Raw genomic sequence first — 16440 nt, 5'->3', positions numbered from 1 at the left:
AGAATGGTATCTTAGAGCATCATAGTCATTATTGGTTGTAAATACCAAATACCCATGCTCAACGTTGCAAAGAGTAGCAATCTGATGAGGAAAGGAGTAGGTCACAGATGAAATTAGGACAGGGACACACTTTCATTTTAAATTTTCAAAGACAGACAATGGTTCCAAGAGAAAGTGTGACTTTTGAAGGTATAAAATTGTGATTTGTAAGAAAAATGTATATGTTGTCATTCAGATGACAAAAACATATTTGTCATATATATTTGATCTTCCTCCAAGTTTCCTACTTCACATCTCCCCAAACTCTTAGAATTTCCTAAATGTTGAGATCAACCAGAAAAGCACCTAAGGATGGGGGCAGAACCAACCATGTGATTGAGATTAGACCACCCTTAGACCTCCAGAAAAGGGAAAGAGCCTGGAGATGGAGCTCAACCATCAACGGTCAGTGATTTGATCAATCATACCTGTGTAATGAAGCCTCCATAAAAAAATAAATAAATAAAATGGAATTCAGATTGCTTCTGGGTTGGTGAACACATGGAGAATTGGGGAGAGTGGTACACTTGAGTAGGCATGGAAGCTCTGTGTTCTTTAGAGATAGCTTGCTCTGTGCATCTCTTGCATCTGGCTGTTTGTGAGTTACATTCTTTTGTCTAATAAACTGGTGACCTAGTAAGTAAAATGTGTCTATGAGTTCTGTGAGCCACTCAAGGAAGTTAGTTGAAGCTGTGGAGGAAGTTGTGGGAACCTCTGATTTATAGCCAGTGGACCAAAAGTAACAACCTGGAATTGTGACCAATGTTTGAAATGAGAGCAGGGGCAGTGTAGTGAGATTGAGCCCCTTACCTGCAGGTTCTGATGCTATCTCTTGATAGATGGTGTCAAAATTTAGTTAAATTGTAGGACACCCAGCTGGTGTCTAAGAATTGCCTGTTGGTGGTGTGAGAAACACCATCTCCACACACTGAAGTTGGGTACAGCAGTCATAAAAGAGGAAGACCGACCTTCAAGTGGAAGTTGGACACAGAGTGAAACATTGGGAAACATCGGGCAGTTCAGAGAACATAAGGACATTCTAGGGTAGGTGAAAAAAGAGAAATTATGGGTTGTGGCAAGTCTGCCAAAGGTCTATAGTTTTCATAACCACTAGGGACAGCAGCACACTTTCTAGTGTAGACAGAGCCTAGGCCTCTCATTTCTTCAACTCCAAATCTTGCCGTCAGACTCAAATTTCTCTGTCTACACATCAGTGGAATCTTATGGCTTCCTTAATGGTTGTGAGAGTGAAAGATTTTATAATCCGTAATCAGTTTGTATTCATTCAATTTGGCTTATTATTTATTCATAACTGCCACTTCGACTTGGTTTCTCTTTCATTATTCCATTCTGGAAGTCTTCTCTCCATAACTCCTTGAGTCATAATCTCTTTGAGAAGATTGGGTCCTACCTTCTTCTTTAGCATCTCTTCCAAGTGTAGAAGATTTCATGGATAGTGAGACAATGCCAGGTAAGCAATTACTCACCTGATACTCTTCAACAAGTGTTCATTTGGCCTCAGTTAATATGATTGACTTACTACTTTTGTACCAGCCATGAGAAGCATTAAGATTCAGATCCTACAAGCAAGTTTTGCTGGGCTATTCAGACAACCATAGAGTACGGCTAGAATATGGTGGTGGAACATTATATCTGCAAAACATTTCTTTGAAGATAATATCAAAGATTCCACTGATGCCATTCTTATTGCCATCCAGAAGTCAAGTGAAATTGATGATCATTACAAATATCCTGTTGACTTTTACTTTTCTTCTGTTGGTGTTTTTGGCTACAACCCTATAGTAGAATCAAAGGACATTATCTGGAATGTATTTGCAAAATTTCAACTCATTCATTCACTTATTTATTCACAACATTTTTTATTGAATAAGTACCATGTGCCAGGCACTTTGCTAGAGATTGGAATGTGTTTTTAGAGCATAAAGAAATAAGCTTTCTACTAATCATCTAACAGAAAACTACACATTCCCTCTGTTATGCAATCCCAAAAAAGGAAGCATAAATAAGAACTACCATGCAATCATTGTCCACTATTGGTAGACCTCTGCATATACTTTCTCACTGGATTCACACAACAGACTTTCATAAAACTGAAGCATGGAAAGTTAAAGAACTTACCCAAGGTCTCAGGGATACCAAATGGCAGAGCCAATATTTGAACTCAGGCCTTTCCCCTGTAATCCTGATTGTATTGGATCTTCAACAAATTCACCAACACCCTGCAATTCCTTCTCAGCAGTATCAGTTCTTATCACAGTCAATGGTGTCATATCTGATCATTCCTCTATTCCAAGAGAGCCAAGAGGTTTATGGTAGATCCTGTATAACTTCACAGTTCTCTACAGGCATGTCTCAGAATTGCAACAAATGGCCTAGAAGCTAATATCAGAACACACACACTTCCAGACATATGGAGAACTCCTGCAAGTTGACGACAATGAATGGTCATCCAGAAACCACATGATAGCGACAGTGTTATTTCTTGAAGTTCAAATGCCAGATTTCAGGATACTTCACGGGGCAAGACTTTACCAGTCTGAGTGTGACCTAGGAGCAAACCCATTTACACTATTCCAAGCAAAGACCATACCTCCATTTGAGCCCCCACTGGTTAATGATTAACTTTGTTCCCAATTCATTCTTCCTAATTCATGCTTAAGCAGCACCCAGACCAAAGCTGCCCTAATCTACGAAATAGAAAGTGTAAATTTACTCTCTGCCTTTTTTCTCTTCTTTTTGCTTCCACTTCCTCACCCCATGCATCTATTAATCACCAGCTCCATCAATTCAGTAGCCTAACATTCTCTTGAATATACCATTTTCCTTCAATTTCATCCCCTTTGGTTCAAATCCTCTTCATTTGTTGCAGGATTGTGGCAGTTGCTTTCTATCTGGTGTTTCTACATCTAGTTCTATGACCACAATTGCATCTATTCTATACACTGATGCTGCTCTATAGTCAAAATTCCTCATTGACTCCCCACTGACAACAGAAAAACATATTCTCAAAAGTGACTCTTGAAGGATACTTAATGGTCTGGCTTACTTCATTTTTCAGACTTCTTGTATGTCACTTCCAGTATGAACTTAATAAGATTCCCACAATATGCACAGCACTCTTACCTCTGTGCTTTCAGACATGTGGTTTTTTTTTTTTTGCCTAGAATATATTTCCTTCTCTTGGTGAATACCTACTTATACTCTGAAAGCTAACTAAAGTATTACCTCCTCTGGGAAACTTTTCTAACCCTTCCCTACAGACTTTTCTGCTACTTGCTTCATGCTTCTGAGGTACTTTTTCTAAAAACATATATTTATTACCAGGATTGACCTGAGTTGAAATTTATTGGTTAATAAGACTATGAGCTCCTCAAGATTAGGACTAGATTTTACCCCTCTTCCCTACTTGGGGAGTGTCAGTTTGATAGATTGTTCAGTAAGCATCTGTTTCTTGCCTTCTTTCTAAACCAAACTTTTTATTTGATCATTTACAAAACTAGGTGAAGGACAGGGAAGCCTGGTGTGTGGCAGTCTATGCCTTTGCAAAGAGTCAGACACAACTGAGTGACTCAACAACAGCAACAAAACTAGGACCTTTGTTGAACTGGGTTTTACAAGTCATTCTAACCAAACAATCTTTAATCAGTTAACTCATTCATATATTTGTGAGACTTCTTCAAGTCTTTGCTCAGATATCATTTTCTCAGTGAAACCTTCTCTGACCATCCTAATCCAACACTCTCTCCTGGAACACTCCGTATCCCCCTTCCGTCGTTTATTATCTCTATAGCACTTCTATCCCTATAGATACTTCATAATTTACTCATGACTTTTGTTTATTGTCTTCCTCCACTAGAATGAACTCTCTGTGAAGATGGGACATTTTGCCTATTTTGTTCACTGCTGTTATTTCTGGCAACAAAAATGATGCCAGGCATATAGTTTGTTCTCGGTGAATATAAGTTGATTGAATGAACTTCCAAACGTTAGAGGTGAAAGATTCAAAGGGATCATCTCATCAATCAGATTCAAAACAAAAATTGTCAATGACCTAGTCAGTGACCAAGCCACAGTAATGTGGGGACTGCAGGTAGATTGACAACTGCCAGAAACAGTGAAGTACAACTAGAGCAAAGGAATGAAGCTACCCATGAGTCTAAGAATAGGACTACTAACCTGGGTGAACCCTGCAAATAAACCTTCCATAGCATGGCCACGTTCTCATATGCAGGGCATAATCATGATCCTTTGCACATCTCCTCACTGTGACAGGTGAAGGGGATCCACCCCACAAGGGCAAAGCTAGGGAAGTGTATCTTCCAGCTTTTCCGCCTTTGTTCTTCTCTGATGATATCTGCCCCTTTTGGAACTTAGGGGCCTATACTTCTTCTTCTCCTTTCTTTTGCAGGATCTCTAGGAAAGGGTGATACATATTGAGGCACAAAATATGTGCCTGGTGGCACATATGATCTCTCAAGGGTGCTTTAAACCACTGGAACCAGCTCTTAACTTAGGGACTTCACACACTGGCAAGTAGAGGGGAGAGAGAATGTCTTTCCGATATCCCTGAATTTTTGCTGTTCAACTGAAAATAGCCATGTCTGTATAAACAAGTGTAACTAATAAAGTATTTCTGAAGCAACTCCCAATGTAGGCCTGTTTACCAGTATACCAATCACTCTTCCACACTCTCTCTTCCATTTTAAGACTTACCTGTGAGGTTGGAGACATGGCATTTAGAAAACTAAAAGCCCCGATCTACCCCTTTTCATGTGACTGTACCAGGGGAAGTCCTTAAGGAGGCTATATAGAAAAAGTCTATCCCTTTCAATTAATTTGGAGGGAATAAGGGAGTCAAATATTTGTTGAGATGTGTAGGTTCTGTTCTTGTGGCCCAAGCCCCTTAATCTAGGAACGAACCAATAGAAGAGAGGGGTCAAAAGATGAGCATTCTAAAAGGATCAAAGAGTCTAAGAATTTTAGACTAGAGAGTTTAGAGTATCTCCCTGGCTACACTAGGAGGAACCATTACCATGGAGAGTGAACTATTATTCTTTCTTCTATAGGAAGGCAGTGGCAGTGGGTCAATGATGGTGACAATAGGCAATTAGAGATCTTCTTATTACCCATTGCCTGAATGGGTGTACTAAGGTACCCAGAGATTCTCATTTGTCCCAGTTAAGGAGATTTAGAGATGCTTATTACACAGTAAAACAGCAAAATCTTGCATTTAGAACAAAAAAGCTTCTGTAGATTCAGATTTTGAGATATATAAAATGTCCAGGATCACAGGCTACAGTGGTGGGCACTAGCTGGAACTTGCTTCCCAGGAAGTAGACTGAATGGGCACTCTACAGCCCCAAAATATATTTAACACTGCACAGTTCAGAGGAATCTTCATCATCTGTAACCATGAGATCATGTAATTCATTCCCAGACACTAACTTGGAAAGAAGCAAGGCAGAAAAAAAATTTGAGAGCTTGAGAATTTTCTTAAAAGAGCTTGGTTCCTATAACATAGATTATATTAATTATAGGAAAATAGAGTAGCCACATCTGTATGTGAAAAGTACTTTTTTTTTTGTCATCTCAGTGTATTTGAGGGGTTTCCCCAAGATTTTTGAAAATCTACAGAGCAAATTTTTGTACCATTCAGTGATATATAATCTTCCAGGCTAAAATTAAAAATTCTACTTTGGGGCCATGACTCAAGGAGAGAGGATTTGCAGATGCAGACAGAGGATGGCCAGCATAAGGTAGAAAAGAAGCATTAATAAAAGTTCTGCAAAGTTTTGAAAAATAGAGTCAACTTTTTAGAAAGGGAAGCCCAAGACTGGGACATAATTAGAGAAGTACTTTTAGAAAAAGAGATTGGATTTCAATAACTAATCAGAGGAAGACTATCCAGCTAGCATTTAATTAATTAAGTCCTCATAGGGATATCCAAGGAGTCAGCAAGTACATTCATTGTCAGTCTTCTGTTGTTGTGTAGTCGCTAAGTCATGTCTGACTCTTTGTGATCCCATGCACTGAGCACGCCAGGTTCCTCTGTCCTTCATTACCTTCCAGAGTTTGCTCAGATTCATGTCCATTGACTCAGTGATGCTATTAACCATCTCATCCTCTGCTGCCTCCTTCTCCTTTTGCCCTCAAGCTTTCCCAGCATCAGAGTCTTTTCCAATGAGTCAGTCCTTCACATCAAGTGGCCAAAGTCTTGTAAGGCCTAGCTAAATGAATACCCGTCCACCTTTTGAGTCAAACAGCTGAGGCTGAAGAATATTTACTTCCCAGGAGTAAAGAGGACCATGGTTGGAGACTAAGTCTTAACACCCATGCTCTTCAATAGAAGGTCCATGGCATGCAGGACACCCAGAATTTCCTATATTTAAAAGAAGGGGACAAACTGTAGAGCACTGCTGGACCTAGGGAAGGCAGGGGACAGGATGCATAGATCCCTGTGGAGATGACTTTGAGCCTGGGGACAAAGGTCTGGGGTCTAAGACTACAGTGGTGAATGTCAGCACAAAAGCTGGATAGGGCAATAGCAACTCAGACTAGAGAGCAGTTCCAATCAGCTGCTTTTCAGCAGTGTTCAGATAGAATCCATAGAAATTTAAATGAATCTGAGGCTCCAGTTTCCCTCACTACCACAAAATTATGTCAATTGTATCCTTTCCCCATACATCTGGTTATGTTAGAGAAATATAGGCAGGGAGAGAGGAAATCTGAGAGACTGAGTATGTGACCTAAAGAGACTGAGCATCTTAAAAGGATTGCTGAATTATTGTACTGGACTCAGTTTGTTGGGTTATTCTAAATTCTAAATTGGACTTCCTATGTGGTGCTAGTGGAAAAGAACCCACCTGCCAATGCAGGAGATGTAAGAGATGCGTGTTCGATCCTTGGGTCGGGAAGATCCTCTGGAGTAGGAAATGACAACCCACTCCAGTATTATTGCCTGGAGAATTCCATAGACAGAAGAACTGGGCAGGCTACAGTCTATGGGGTCACAAAGAATCAGACATGACTGAGTGACTAACACTTTCACTTTTCACTTTCAAAATGTATACACTTCCCACTTCTCACAAGCAGTTGGTTTGTAAGGAAGATCAGATGGGTAATGGGATTTTAAAAAAGTTTTCTTTGAGCATCTGGGGGTAATAGAATGAATAATTTTGTAATCCTGCTATTTCACAAATTAAGTTAATAAGGAAATAGTGTCCAAAAAGCCAATTAACAAGAAAACTCTTTTATTGATAGAAAAACAGAACAAAATTTCCATGAATTCTGGTATCTGTTTTATTCTGTCTGTTGGATATACTCAAGTTCCAAAATCAGTTTGTTTGTTTGTTTTCTGTTGCTGGTCTTGTTGTCATCATTATTGTTGTTGTTAACTTCTCAATAGAAAAAAATCCAATGAAATCACATGCCCCTCCCTCACACAGATAGGACCATCTTAATAAGACATGTCCTTAATTAAAGCTAATTAAATTCTTATCCTAAGCTAAGCATTCCTACATGGCACCAATTGTATTATTAGGTTGGTGACATTAATAAGTATTAATTTCAAGCCATTGAAACTGTTTCTCAAATGTTATCAAATAAATAAAAAACAAATCAGAATAAGATTTACGTTCAATTCAATGATTAAATATCCTTCTGTAGATAGGTCAATTTATTCTAATGTAAACTAAAACATCTATGAGCCACAAACACTAGTTCCAAAAAAGAATAGCCCAGATGAGTGGCTTTTCAGATTTAGACTCAAAGTCCAGATTCACATGGGAATGGACCTGAGGAGCCTGACCAGATTAAGTTTCTGGTTCTAATTTAACCTACAACTTCCACATAATATCAGCTAGCAATTGCTCAACTGTCACCCACAGAAAAGCATTTAAAGCATGCCTGCACAATGGAAAATGGAATTTTAACCATTATCTAATTAATTAAATTGATATAGATAGAAACAGTGGAAAAAAGTCAGATGCCAAAGTTTTTTTAAAGCTAGTTTATCCATATTTTCCAAATACTACTTATCAAACTAAACAGATAATGGTCATAGTTTCACTTTACCTTTAGCTATGCAGATATAAATTGTATCTCCACACCACATATAGGCTGAAAATTAAAAATTGAGCCACAATCCAGGTTTGTGGTCTAGATGGCCCTAAATCTCCTCTAGGTATTTTTGTTTTCCATCTAGATATTCAGACCATATAGATATGGTCATAAATTCAGTATCATTGCTACATTTGAGTCACTAACAAGGAAAGGAAGCTTATCTAATTACCAATTCCCCCGAGTCAAACAGGACTCTCCCCTTTCATTAAATAAAGAGAAAGTCATTCAGATTTAACTCCAGAGAAATAAGTGCATGCATATACCCAACTTCTCAGTATCCTCTCTGGATAAGAGGATGGAACAACTATTTGGTTTCCATCTCGTTCTTGTAATGACAGAAAAGAGAATACAAAAAGTCCATTGTAAATTTGTACAAAATGTATGCATATATAAATACATATCTATGGGTGTATATAAATTCTAAAGAAGATTATATCCATCTACATCTTTAAGATTCAGAGTCCTATACAGTTGACATAATGGTATTCTCGCTCCAATTTTCTTATCTTTAAAAACAAAAAGAATCAAGCATGCCACCTTATGAATACTGAATAGCAAGTGCATAAGTTGAGCTGTAGCTATAGGGATTTGAAGCAATTAGTTTGACGGGACATCAGTGAATAAAATCTTTAAAATAAATTTGTCTATTTCCAGATTTCCTTTTGTTTCATATAAAATGAAATCCAAAATGCCCTGTTGGTAGCATCCCGAACTCCTGAGACTGTCAACTGAGCTCTATAAGAAGCAATGCTTTAAACAGAGTCTGTGCAAATTGCTTGGATATGTGCTTATTGCAATAATTTGGTGTGGGAACTGGCATTACTAAAATTTCATGTAATTCTCTATCTCATAAAAAACCTCAAGTGACACCACCAGAAGCTTATGGAGTTCTGAGAATATTAACTCAGCATGAAATTTGACTCACAGACCACATCATCTTTACATAGAGCACTATTAAAAATGTTAAACCATAGTCAATTAATGGAGAAAGGTGTATATGTTAAAAGGTGCACAATTAGAGCATATTATGGATGTGTGCCTATGTTTAGAGGTATCGAGATCTTTTTAAGACAATATATATAATATTTTTATTTCTCCTGTTCCCTCTATTCCTTTGGGGAAATATTAAACAGGACAATTTCATAATTATCCCCTAGAGTGTACAGGTTGCTCCTTGAAACGGGATTATTATTGCATGCCTTGAATACACTATGATTCATAAGGCAAAAACGTATGAGTAGCTTGAGCACCAAGGAAATGGAATCATCATCCAGCACTGCTCACAACAGAACATCTTATTGCTTTAATAAAAGGGGAAATTATTCACTGTAAAAAGTGCACCAAATGAGGGGGAGAAAGTAATATCCATGCACTTAGTGGAGCTCACTGGAAATGAGGAAGCTCCCTTCTGAATCCCTAATTCTATTCAAATTTCAAGCCCAAAAGTCATTCTGTAATAGGGTATTAAATAGCTATAGCTAGATGAGGGTGAGCTACAAAAATTAATGGACTTTCTTCTTCACAGTGCCTTAGTCATTCTAATGTACAATGTAGAGCTCTGATATACTAAAGGATTCCCAAGTGGACTGAGGGAGTTAATGCGCTCTTTTATCTATTACTAGGAAGTGACTAAGGCACTGGAGAGAATCTGGTTCATTGTTTAATATATTGTATCCAAAGATTACACCTAGTCTTCCTAGTATTACAACACAGCATGCTTAAATGATGATCCTCTGTGCTTCAGGAAAGGTATTGAGTGGGTATCTAATGGATGATTAAAATTTAACTTATTAAATCAATTTAGAAAAGATGTAAATTGAGTTTGGGCAATTTAATAGACGGCCTAAAATCTCAGAGGTAATGTTTCCTCTGGATAAGAGCACATACACCTGGAACCAGTACAGAGATTCTAGAACTACTAGTTACTTGCGAGAGGGATGCACTTAGGGGCACTGTTGCCTTATATCCTGCAGGTTAGTAAGGTCTCTTTTAGTTGAGCTTTTTGTAGAACATTCTCATTCATACATTTTCCAAATTTGTTCCCAAGAAAGGATGCCTCTGCATACAGTTAAGTTATAATATGCTTCTGGACCCTTCTACCATCAGCCCAAGGGAAACAAAGTGGTAAATAACCATAGGTGGATTCCATTTGTAACACAGATGGCCTTGTCTGGCATTAGGAGAGAGAACAAAAATATTGAATTTTGTCTCTCACTTTCCTTTTTCTTAGTCTTTTTTCATACATTCAATGAAGTTAGGTAAGCCAGACTGAGAAAGAGAAAGAGAGACACTCTTTAACTGCACCCCAGATACAGGAACAGATTTCTAACTAAACAAGTTGCAGACATTTTTATTCTACAAGCAGTTACTGGATTAACTTCTCTTAAAATTTGCATGTCCTGTCATCCAAATTGCCCAACATCCCCACCAGTCTCACCCCCAACACATACAGTACAAGCAAGCACACACACACACCACTGCCTCCAGGTGGTAACTGCATGCAGGGAGGACTACAGGCACTGTTTAAATATTAACCATGTTTTAATAGATGGCATTCCTGCACATCCATTATTTGTCTGTTTTCTGTTGTGGTTGTCTCTGTCATTTGCAAAAGAAATAAGAAAACATATGTATCATCTTTTTATAACAGTCTACTACAGAGTAAGGTACAAAAGAACACTTCTGGAAACAGCAGAAGCCAGGCCTGCACCACTGAAATCCTCATCCAGTGGTAACCATTATATCAACAGCTAATTAAGAACAACATACAGTTTGGAGAACATAGTACAGAGTTATAGTTTGCTTTTGTATTTGGTACCAATATAATAAATATATAACAAAGGTGCACTTGTTCTAAGAATTAAACAGAAAACATTCTGGTTGGTTAAACACTGCACTTTCAGTACTGCACATTGCCTAATTTATTTAAAAAAAAAAAAAGGTAATGTATGCAATGTTTAATAAGAAGAAAACCAATAGTACACATAAACCCGACTGTTAAAAAAGAGGAAAGAACCCAACAAAAAGCTAGCATATTCACTTTCCAAAATAGCCCCTTCTGCACCTGCACAACCAAAGAATGTAACCAGTTCCGAGACAATTTCAGCACCAGATCTAGCTGGACAGCTCCCGGGTCCTCCGTGAATCTTGAAATGCCACAAGTCAAAGGTGTACAGGTGGGGGTGGGGCAAGGATAAGGGACTAGATTCTGTCTTTTAAACTCATTTAAAAGATTTTTAATGAACTTATGCTCGACCAGCAAAGGGCATTTCTAAAAGTAAATTAAAATGCCTGGCTCTAGAAAAGAGAAACTGAAGGTAAGAAGAGGGCTGGCTGGAGAGTGGTACCTGTCATAAACGTTTTTCTGGGACAAGTCTCTGTGGCCTCTTCTAGTCCTGGTGCTTAGGGTTACGTTTTCTTTATAGTGTACTATTGCCTGAGCCCAGCTGAAGGTAGGAATGGGGAAGGGGGGAAGCTGAAGGGAAAGTGAAAGCTTTGGGGGTGAAGGAGAAGAAAGGTAATGGACCTTAACTTGACAGCTATGTACAACACACCAGGCCCCTCCACTCCCTTTGCTCCAGGGGTCAATACCTTTTACATATTTGGTAGCTTGTGCGGTTTCTCCTCCGTATCGTGGGGGGCGCAGGGTGGAGAGGGAAGACGCGTCTTTCATTGACAATGAGAAATTATGTGATTTGTCATGCGCTTGGATCGTGTAATTAATATTATAATAATTACTATAAATATTAATAATAAAGTATTATCAGCGTTATTTCTTCTTCCGAGACTTCCCTCGCCCAATATTTACAAATACCGCACAGTGCCTCGGCGGAGGAGAAACAGAGGAGGGGGAGGACAGATAAGGAAAAAGGGAAGAGGAAAGGGAGGCCACAGGAAAGTGGAAGAGAAAGACCGGAAGGGAGAAGAAAAAAAAAAAAAAAAGAGCAAGGACGGCAAAAATGCTGGAAAGGAGGAAGGGAAGAGGAGGGGGCTAGACAATCAGGATAGTACCACCGTTTGCAAAAGGCCCTCGCCAACTGGGTCCAAACAGGAGGAGGCTGTGTGTGCTCCTGGCGGGCTGGGGGCCGGCGGTGGAGGCGGAGCACAGGGAGCCTGGCGCGGTAGGCCAGGGGGAGACGAAGAAGAAGCGCTGGATGGGGCGCAGAAGGCAGAGTCCCGGGCCTGCCTCTCCAGCCGGGCTTCTTTTGCTTGGGTGGAAGCCTGGCCTTCCTCGGGCTGGGGCAGCCCCCTCCCGCCGCGGTTGCCGCCGCAGTGATCCCGCTCATATTCCTCCTGAGCCCTCTGCATCTTCCTCTTCTTCATCCTACGCTTGTGGATATGGAAAGTGGAGAGGGACAGCACGATGAGGCAGAAGATGAGGGTGACCAGGACAATCAGCACCAGCGTGGAGGAGAAGGACTGGAAAAGCTGCTGTCCCACCTGCGTGATGCAGGTGCCGCCGCTACCGCCGCCTGCGCCCGGCCCACGGGCGCTCGCGTTGCCGCTGCCGCTGGCGTTGGGGGAAGCGAAGGTCCGGTTGAGGAGACACGGCGGCAGCGCCAGCCTCAGCTCCTTGGGCGCCCTGGCACTCATCGGCGCTGGGCTGGGAGGGGCTGGGCCCACAAGACTTCCTCCTTTGAGCACACGGTTCCCACCAGCCAAGAAAAGCACGGAGCCCGCAGCACCCAAAACTACTCCCTGGTGTGGGAGGGGATGCGCACGCGAGCGAAGGACTGAGGGAGCAACTGTGGGCAAGCGAACCGGCCAGGGAGAGAGCGGTGCCCGGGAGATCCTCTCCGGCCCCGCCTCGAACGCGTGTCCGCGCGCCCTTTTCCTTTGCCAAGGCACCAGGCTGCAAAGAGAACAGGCTTGGTTAGGATCCCGGCTGCTGCCCCGGGAGCCCAGAGAACTGGAATGACCAGCGCCACTGCAAAGCGGCCCTCTGAGCGCACTGCCTCAGCCGGGCGCTGCCGGTCTCCACAGCCCACAGACCCCAGTCCGCCCGCCCGCCCGCCCCTGGCCGCGCACCAAAGCCTCCAGTTCCGCGCTCTCGCCACTTTGCGGAGAAGAGGGTCTGCGCCGACGCCGCGGAGATGCCGATTACTCAGCAGATAAAGCAGCCTCCCTGAGCCCTCCACAACTTTCTAATTGCAACAGACACGCAGCCACCTCGGAACGCGGTCCTCGCTTCTCAGAGCGCCGCCTCGCCTCTTTTGTGCGCCCTCTCAATGGATGTCTTCGCCTGGATCTTACCCTTCCCAGCACCCACCCTGGGCCGCCGAACCGGCTCCGGGAACGCAATCCTCCCTTCTGTTCTCCGCCCTCCAGACTCTCCCTCCCCGAACGATGCCAGATCCCTTAGGTACCATTCCCCTGGGGGTAACCCTGGAGCCACATCCCACTCCACCCCTGTCCGCGGCCACGGCTGACACGCAGGACTGCGCTCCACCCTTGCTCCAGCTTTCTTCCTTGGTACCTCCCCACCCCCCAATCAAAAAAAAAAAAAAAAAAAAAACAAAACAGGCTTAAGCACCTTTCTTAGCTAAAGCACACCCCTGCAAACGCCCCCTTTTCCCCATCTCTCTGTGTCTCCACCCCCACTTGGCAGTATCCTGCTTCTAATGGTGCTGGAAATGAAAGGGGGAGGGTTCCCGCCTGCAAAGTTTGGGGAACGGACCTTCTCTCGGGCCTTTCCAGACTCAGCCTGAGGGCCCTGAGGCTCTTCCCCGGGACCAGAGCCAGGAAGACCCTTAGCGCGCAGGCGAGCCCCCTTGCCGCTCTCAAGAGGCCGCTGCAAACTGTTGCACTGCGGAGCAGCGAGGCGGCGCGCAAGCCGGGGCCGGGGCAGGGGCGGGGGCCGAAGCCACGGCCAGAGGTGCCTGCGCAGGCCGCCAGGGCTGTCCTACCCACACGCGCCTGGCCACCCGGCCGCCCCGAGTTTCAGTCGCCCCGCGTCCCTTACCTGGGGCCGCCAGATGGCTGCGAGGAGGGAGCCCCGCCGCGCGGCTGCAGTGGCGGCTGCAGAAGGCGCGGAATGAAGGGGCCAGAAACGGAGCCGCGCTGCCGCCGCCGCTGCCGCTTTGGGGAGCTCAGCTCGCAGCCTATTGCCAGAGAGGCCGGTGACGTCAGGCAGCCACCGCCAGGGCTCCAAGCCACCCCTCAGGCCCCCACCCCACCCTCATACCCCAACACCTCGTCCTGGCACAGCCAGGCTCTGGCATACAGGTTCCCAGTTCCCTGCTGCTTCCCTGCCCAGGCGCTGAGGAGTAATCCCCAGCTCCACCCTGTGAGCAGCCCACCTTCCGCAGCGCTCCGCTTGCGAAGGGTTGAAGCTTCGTTCTCTGGCTGCCCGATTCTTCACCCTCAACCCTTGCCCACGTGGTCCCAAGCACACATTTTTACACTCTAGAGATCCCTCTCCCCTCAGGGCACACAATAGATTTCCTCTCTCTGCTGACGAGGATCGTCCCTTTCTCCAATCCTGTCTGTGCTGGCTTGCCTCTGAACAGAAACTGCGTCCGTGAGAGGGGCATTTCTGAACGCAGATGTGGCAGAACCTGAAATACAAACGAGAACATTTATTTAACATCAAACAATCCAAATGAACCATTTTCATCTCCTATAAGGTCAGAATCTCCAACTCATCTTTCCCTCTACCCAGCTCAGGATCCTCCTCTCTTCCCTCACACACTCAACTCCAGGCCCAAAATAACACTCAGTGTATTAAATATTCCTTGTATGCTGACAATCTAGACGCTCATGAGCACACACAGCACGCAAAAATCTTATAAGGCAGGAAGATGAAAATCATTCAGAAAAGTGCAGAAATGAAACCCTATGAAAATTCCAAGTATTGTGCTTCTTACAGAGTACCCCATTTATTAGCCCTAATAGTTGCAAAGGTGCCGGTTAACTTTCTGTAGTTTTAACAGTAGTCTTTCAGCACAATGGATAAGACTTCCTGAAATATTCTGCCTAAATCTGGGCAGAGACTAATGAACTATTGGTTTAGAACCCTTGGGAAAATATGAATAGCACATTTGACTACAGTGGCCAACTTCAAAACAAAATATTCTCATATTTTTACTATAGAAAACAGCAGTTTCAAGGATAATGCATTGGTCTCTGAAGGCATTCAGGTGTCTTATTAAGTGTGCATTTCCTTCTTCCCTTACAGTTTTGTTTTCTTCCCATCTTTGAGTCCAATACAGTGCCTGTACAATTCTCTGTTGCTAAATTGAGTGCTGCAGTATTCACTGCTGCTTTTTCCTGCTGTGCCTCAGAATTGAGGAAGAAAAGCAATAACTGGTAAGCACCTTGTATTTGCAAGCAGAGGGTTTTGTAAGAAAGATGGTTTCGTGTGCGTGGTAAACGGTTGTCTGTAATCTGGGGGCCCCTTCTTCTGAACCTGTGTTCCTATCTAGTCCTACTCTAACTTTTCCTTTATCTCTTCTTGCCCATGTCACATATATGAGAAACACATATTTTCTCCCCCAAATTCTTTCATTCATTTGAATAATAGTCATCAACATTTTTCCATAATTGTTTCCTTTTTTTTTTAAGTATCTCTACTGAAGCTAATAGGGCAGTACATGTTGAATAATACATGATTTCTTGAGAGCATGGACTGATGCCTTTGGCTGCCAGAGTCACAGGGTTAATGGTGGTCAGTGACCCCAGTGCTGGTTTAGGTTTCTCTCTTGGAGTGAGGACACCTAATGCCTTGTAAAAGCCACCTGCCATATTTAGCTATTCTGACTTTGATGGGCTCAAGCTCTAGAAGGGTTGGCCTTGTTTTCACTATGATCACTAAGTGAGGCTTCACCATTAACTCTAAACACGCAATGCCCCATTTGTGCACACTTTCCTTGCTCTTGAAAAGTTGAATTGAATCAGCATTTTGTAAAGCAAATTCGATTTTGAATACTCCAGAAAGAGATCTGGCTATTTAAAGAGACTCTTTAGAAAAAGTGTCTCGTAAAGCAAAGAATTTTTACATAATTAGAATTAACTCTCACTAATCTGTTTTCTAAAATTGAAAAAAAAAATAAGTTGTCAGATTTTCCTAGTACAAAACATACATACTTTTTACAGTATACTGTAATGGGATTACGGTATGTATATAATGGGATTTCTTTTCCATACCAAGCTTCTAGGGCATGTGATTAGGCTGCCATTGTTCTTATTCTTTTGTTATAAATGATAACCATCTGTTATACCACAAGTGCTAAAAGTGTCTGCACCATTTTACACAATCTC

The 16440-nt window shown here is 42.5% G+C and overlaps 1 protein-coding gene across 5 annotated transcripts; it reads right to left on the bottom strand.

The window, feature by feature from the left end:
• Nucleotides 1-7288: 7288 nt before the first annotated feature.
• Nucleotides 7289-14549, bottom strand: C1H11orf87 (chromosome 1 C11orf87 homolog). 5 transcript variants are annotated; one of them, XM_043898637.1, is made up of 2 exons: nt 14481-14549; nt 7289-13033 (listed from the first exon to the last, which is right to left on the bottom strand). In XM_043898637.1, the coding sequence occupies exon 2, from the start codon at nt 12772-12774 to the stop codon at nt 12181-12183; it is 594 nt and encodes a 197-aa protein (XP_043754572.1). In that variant the 5' UTR covers nt 12775-13033; nt 14481-14549; the 3' UTR covers nt 7289-12180. The 5 variants fall into 5 exon arrangements, with proteins under 5 accessions (XP_043754572.1, XP_043754553.1, XP_043754588.1 ...); XM_043898618.1 differs by lacking the exon at nt 14481-14549 and adding an exon at nt 14144-14282; XM_043898653.1 differs by lacking the exon at nt 14481-14549 and adding an exon at nt 13859-13917.
• Between the last annotated feature and the right edge of the window lie 1891 nt (nt 14550-16440).

Source organism: Cervus elaphus, chromosome 1 (assembly GCF_910594005.1).
Source record: "Cervus elaphus chromosome 1, mCerEla1.1, whole genome shotgun sequence".
NCBI lineage: Eukaryota > Metazoa > Chordata > Mammalia > Artiodactyla > Cervidae > Cervus > Cervus elaphus.
The sequence above is the reverse complement of the archived record's forward strand: the minus strand, read 5'-3'. Positions and strand labels throughout refer to the sequence as shown.

Coding starts and splice junctions, on each gene's coding strand:
- C1H11orf87 (XM_043898637.1), bottom strand. CDS start 12,774: ATGAGTGCCAGGGCGCCCAAGGAGCTGAGGCTGGCGCTGCCGCCGTGT.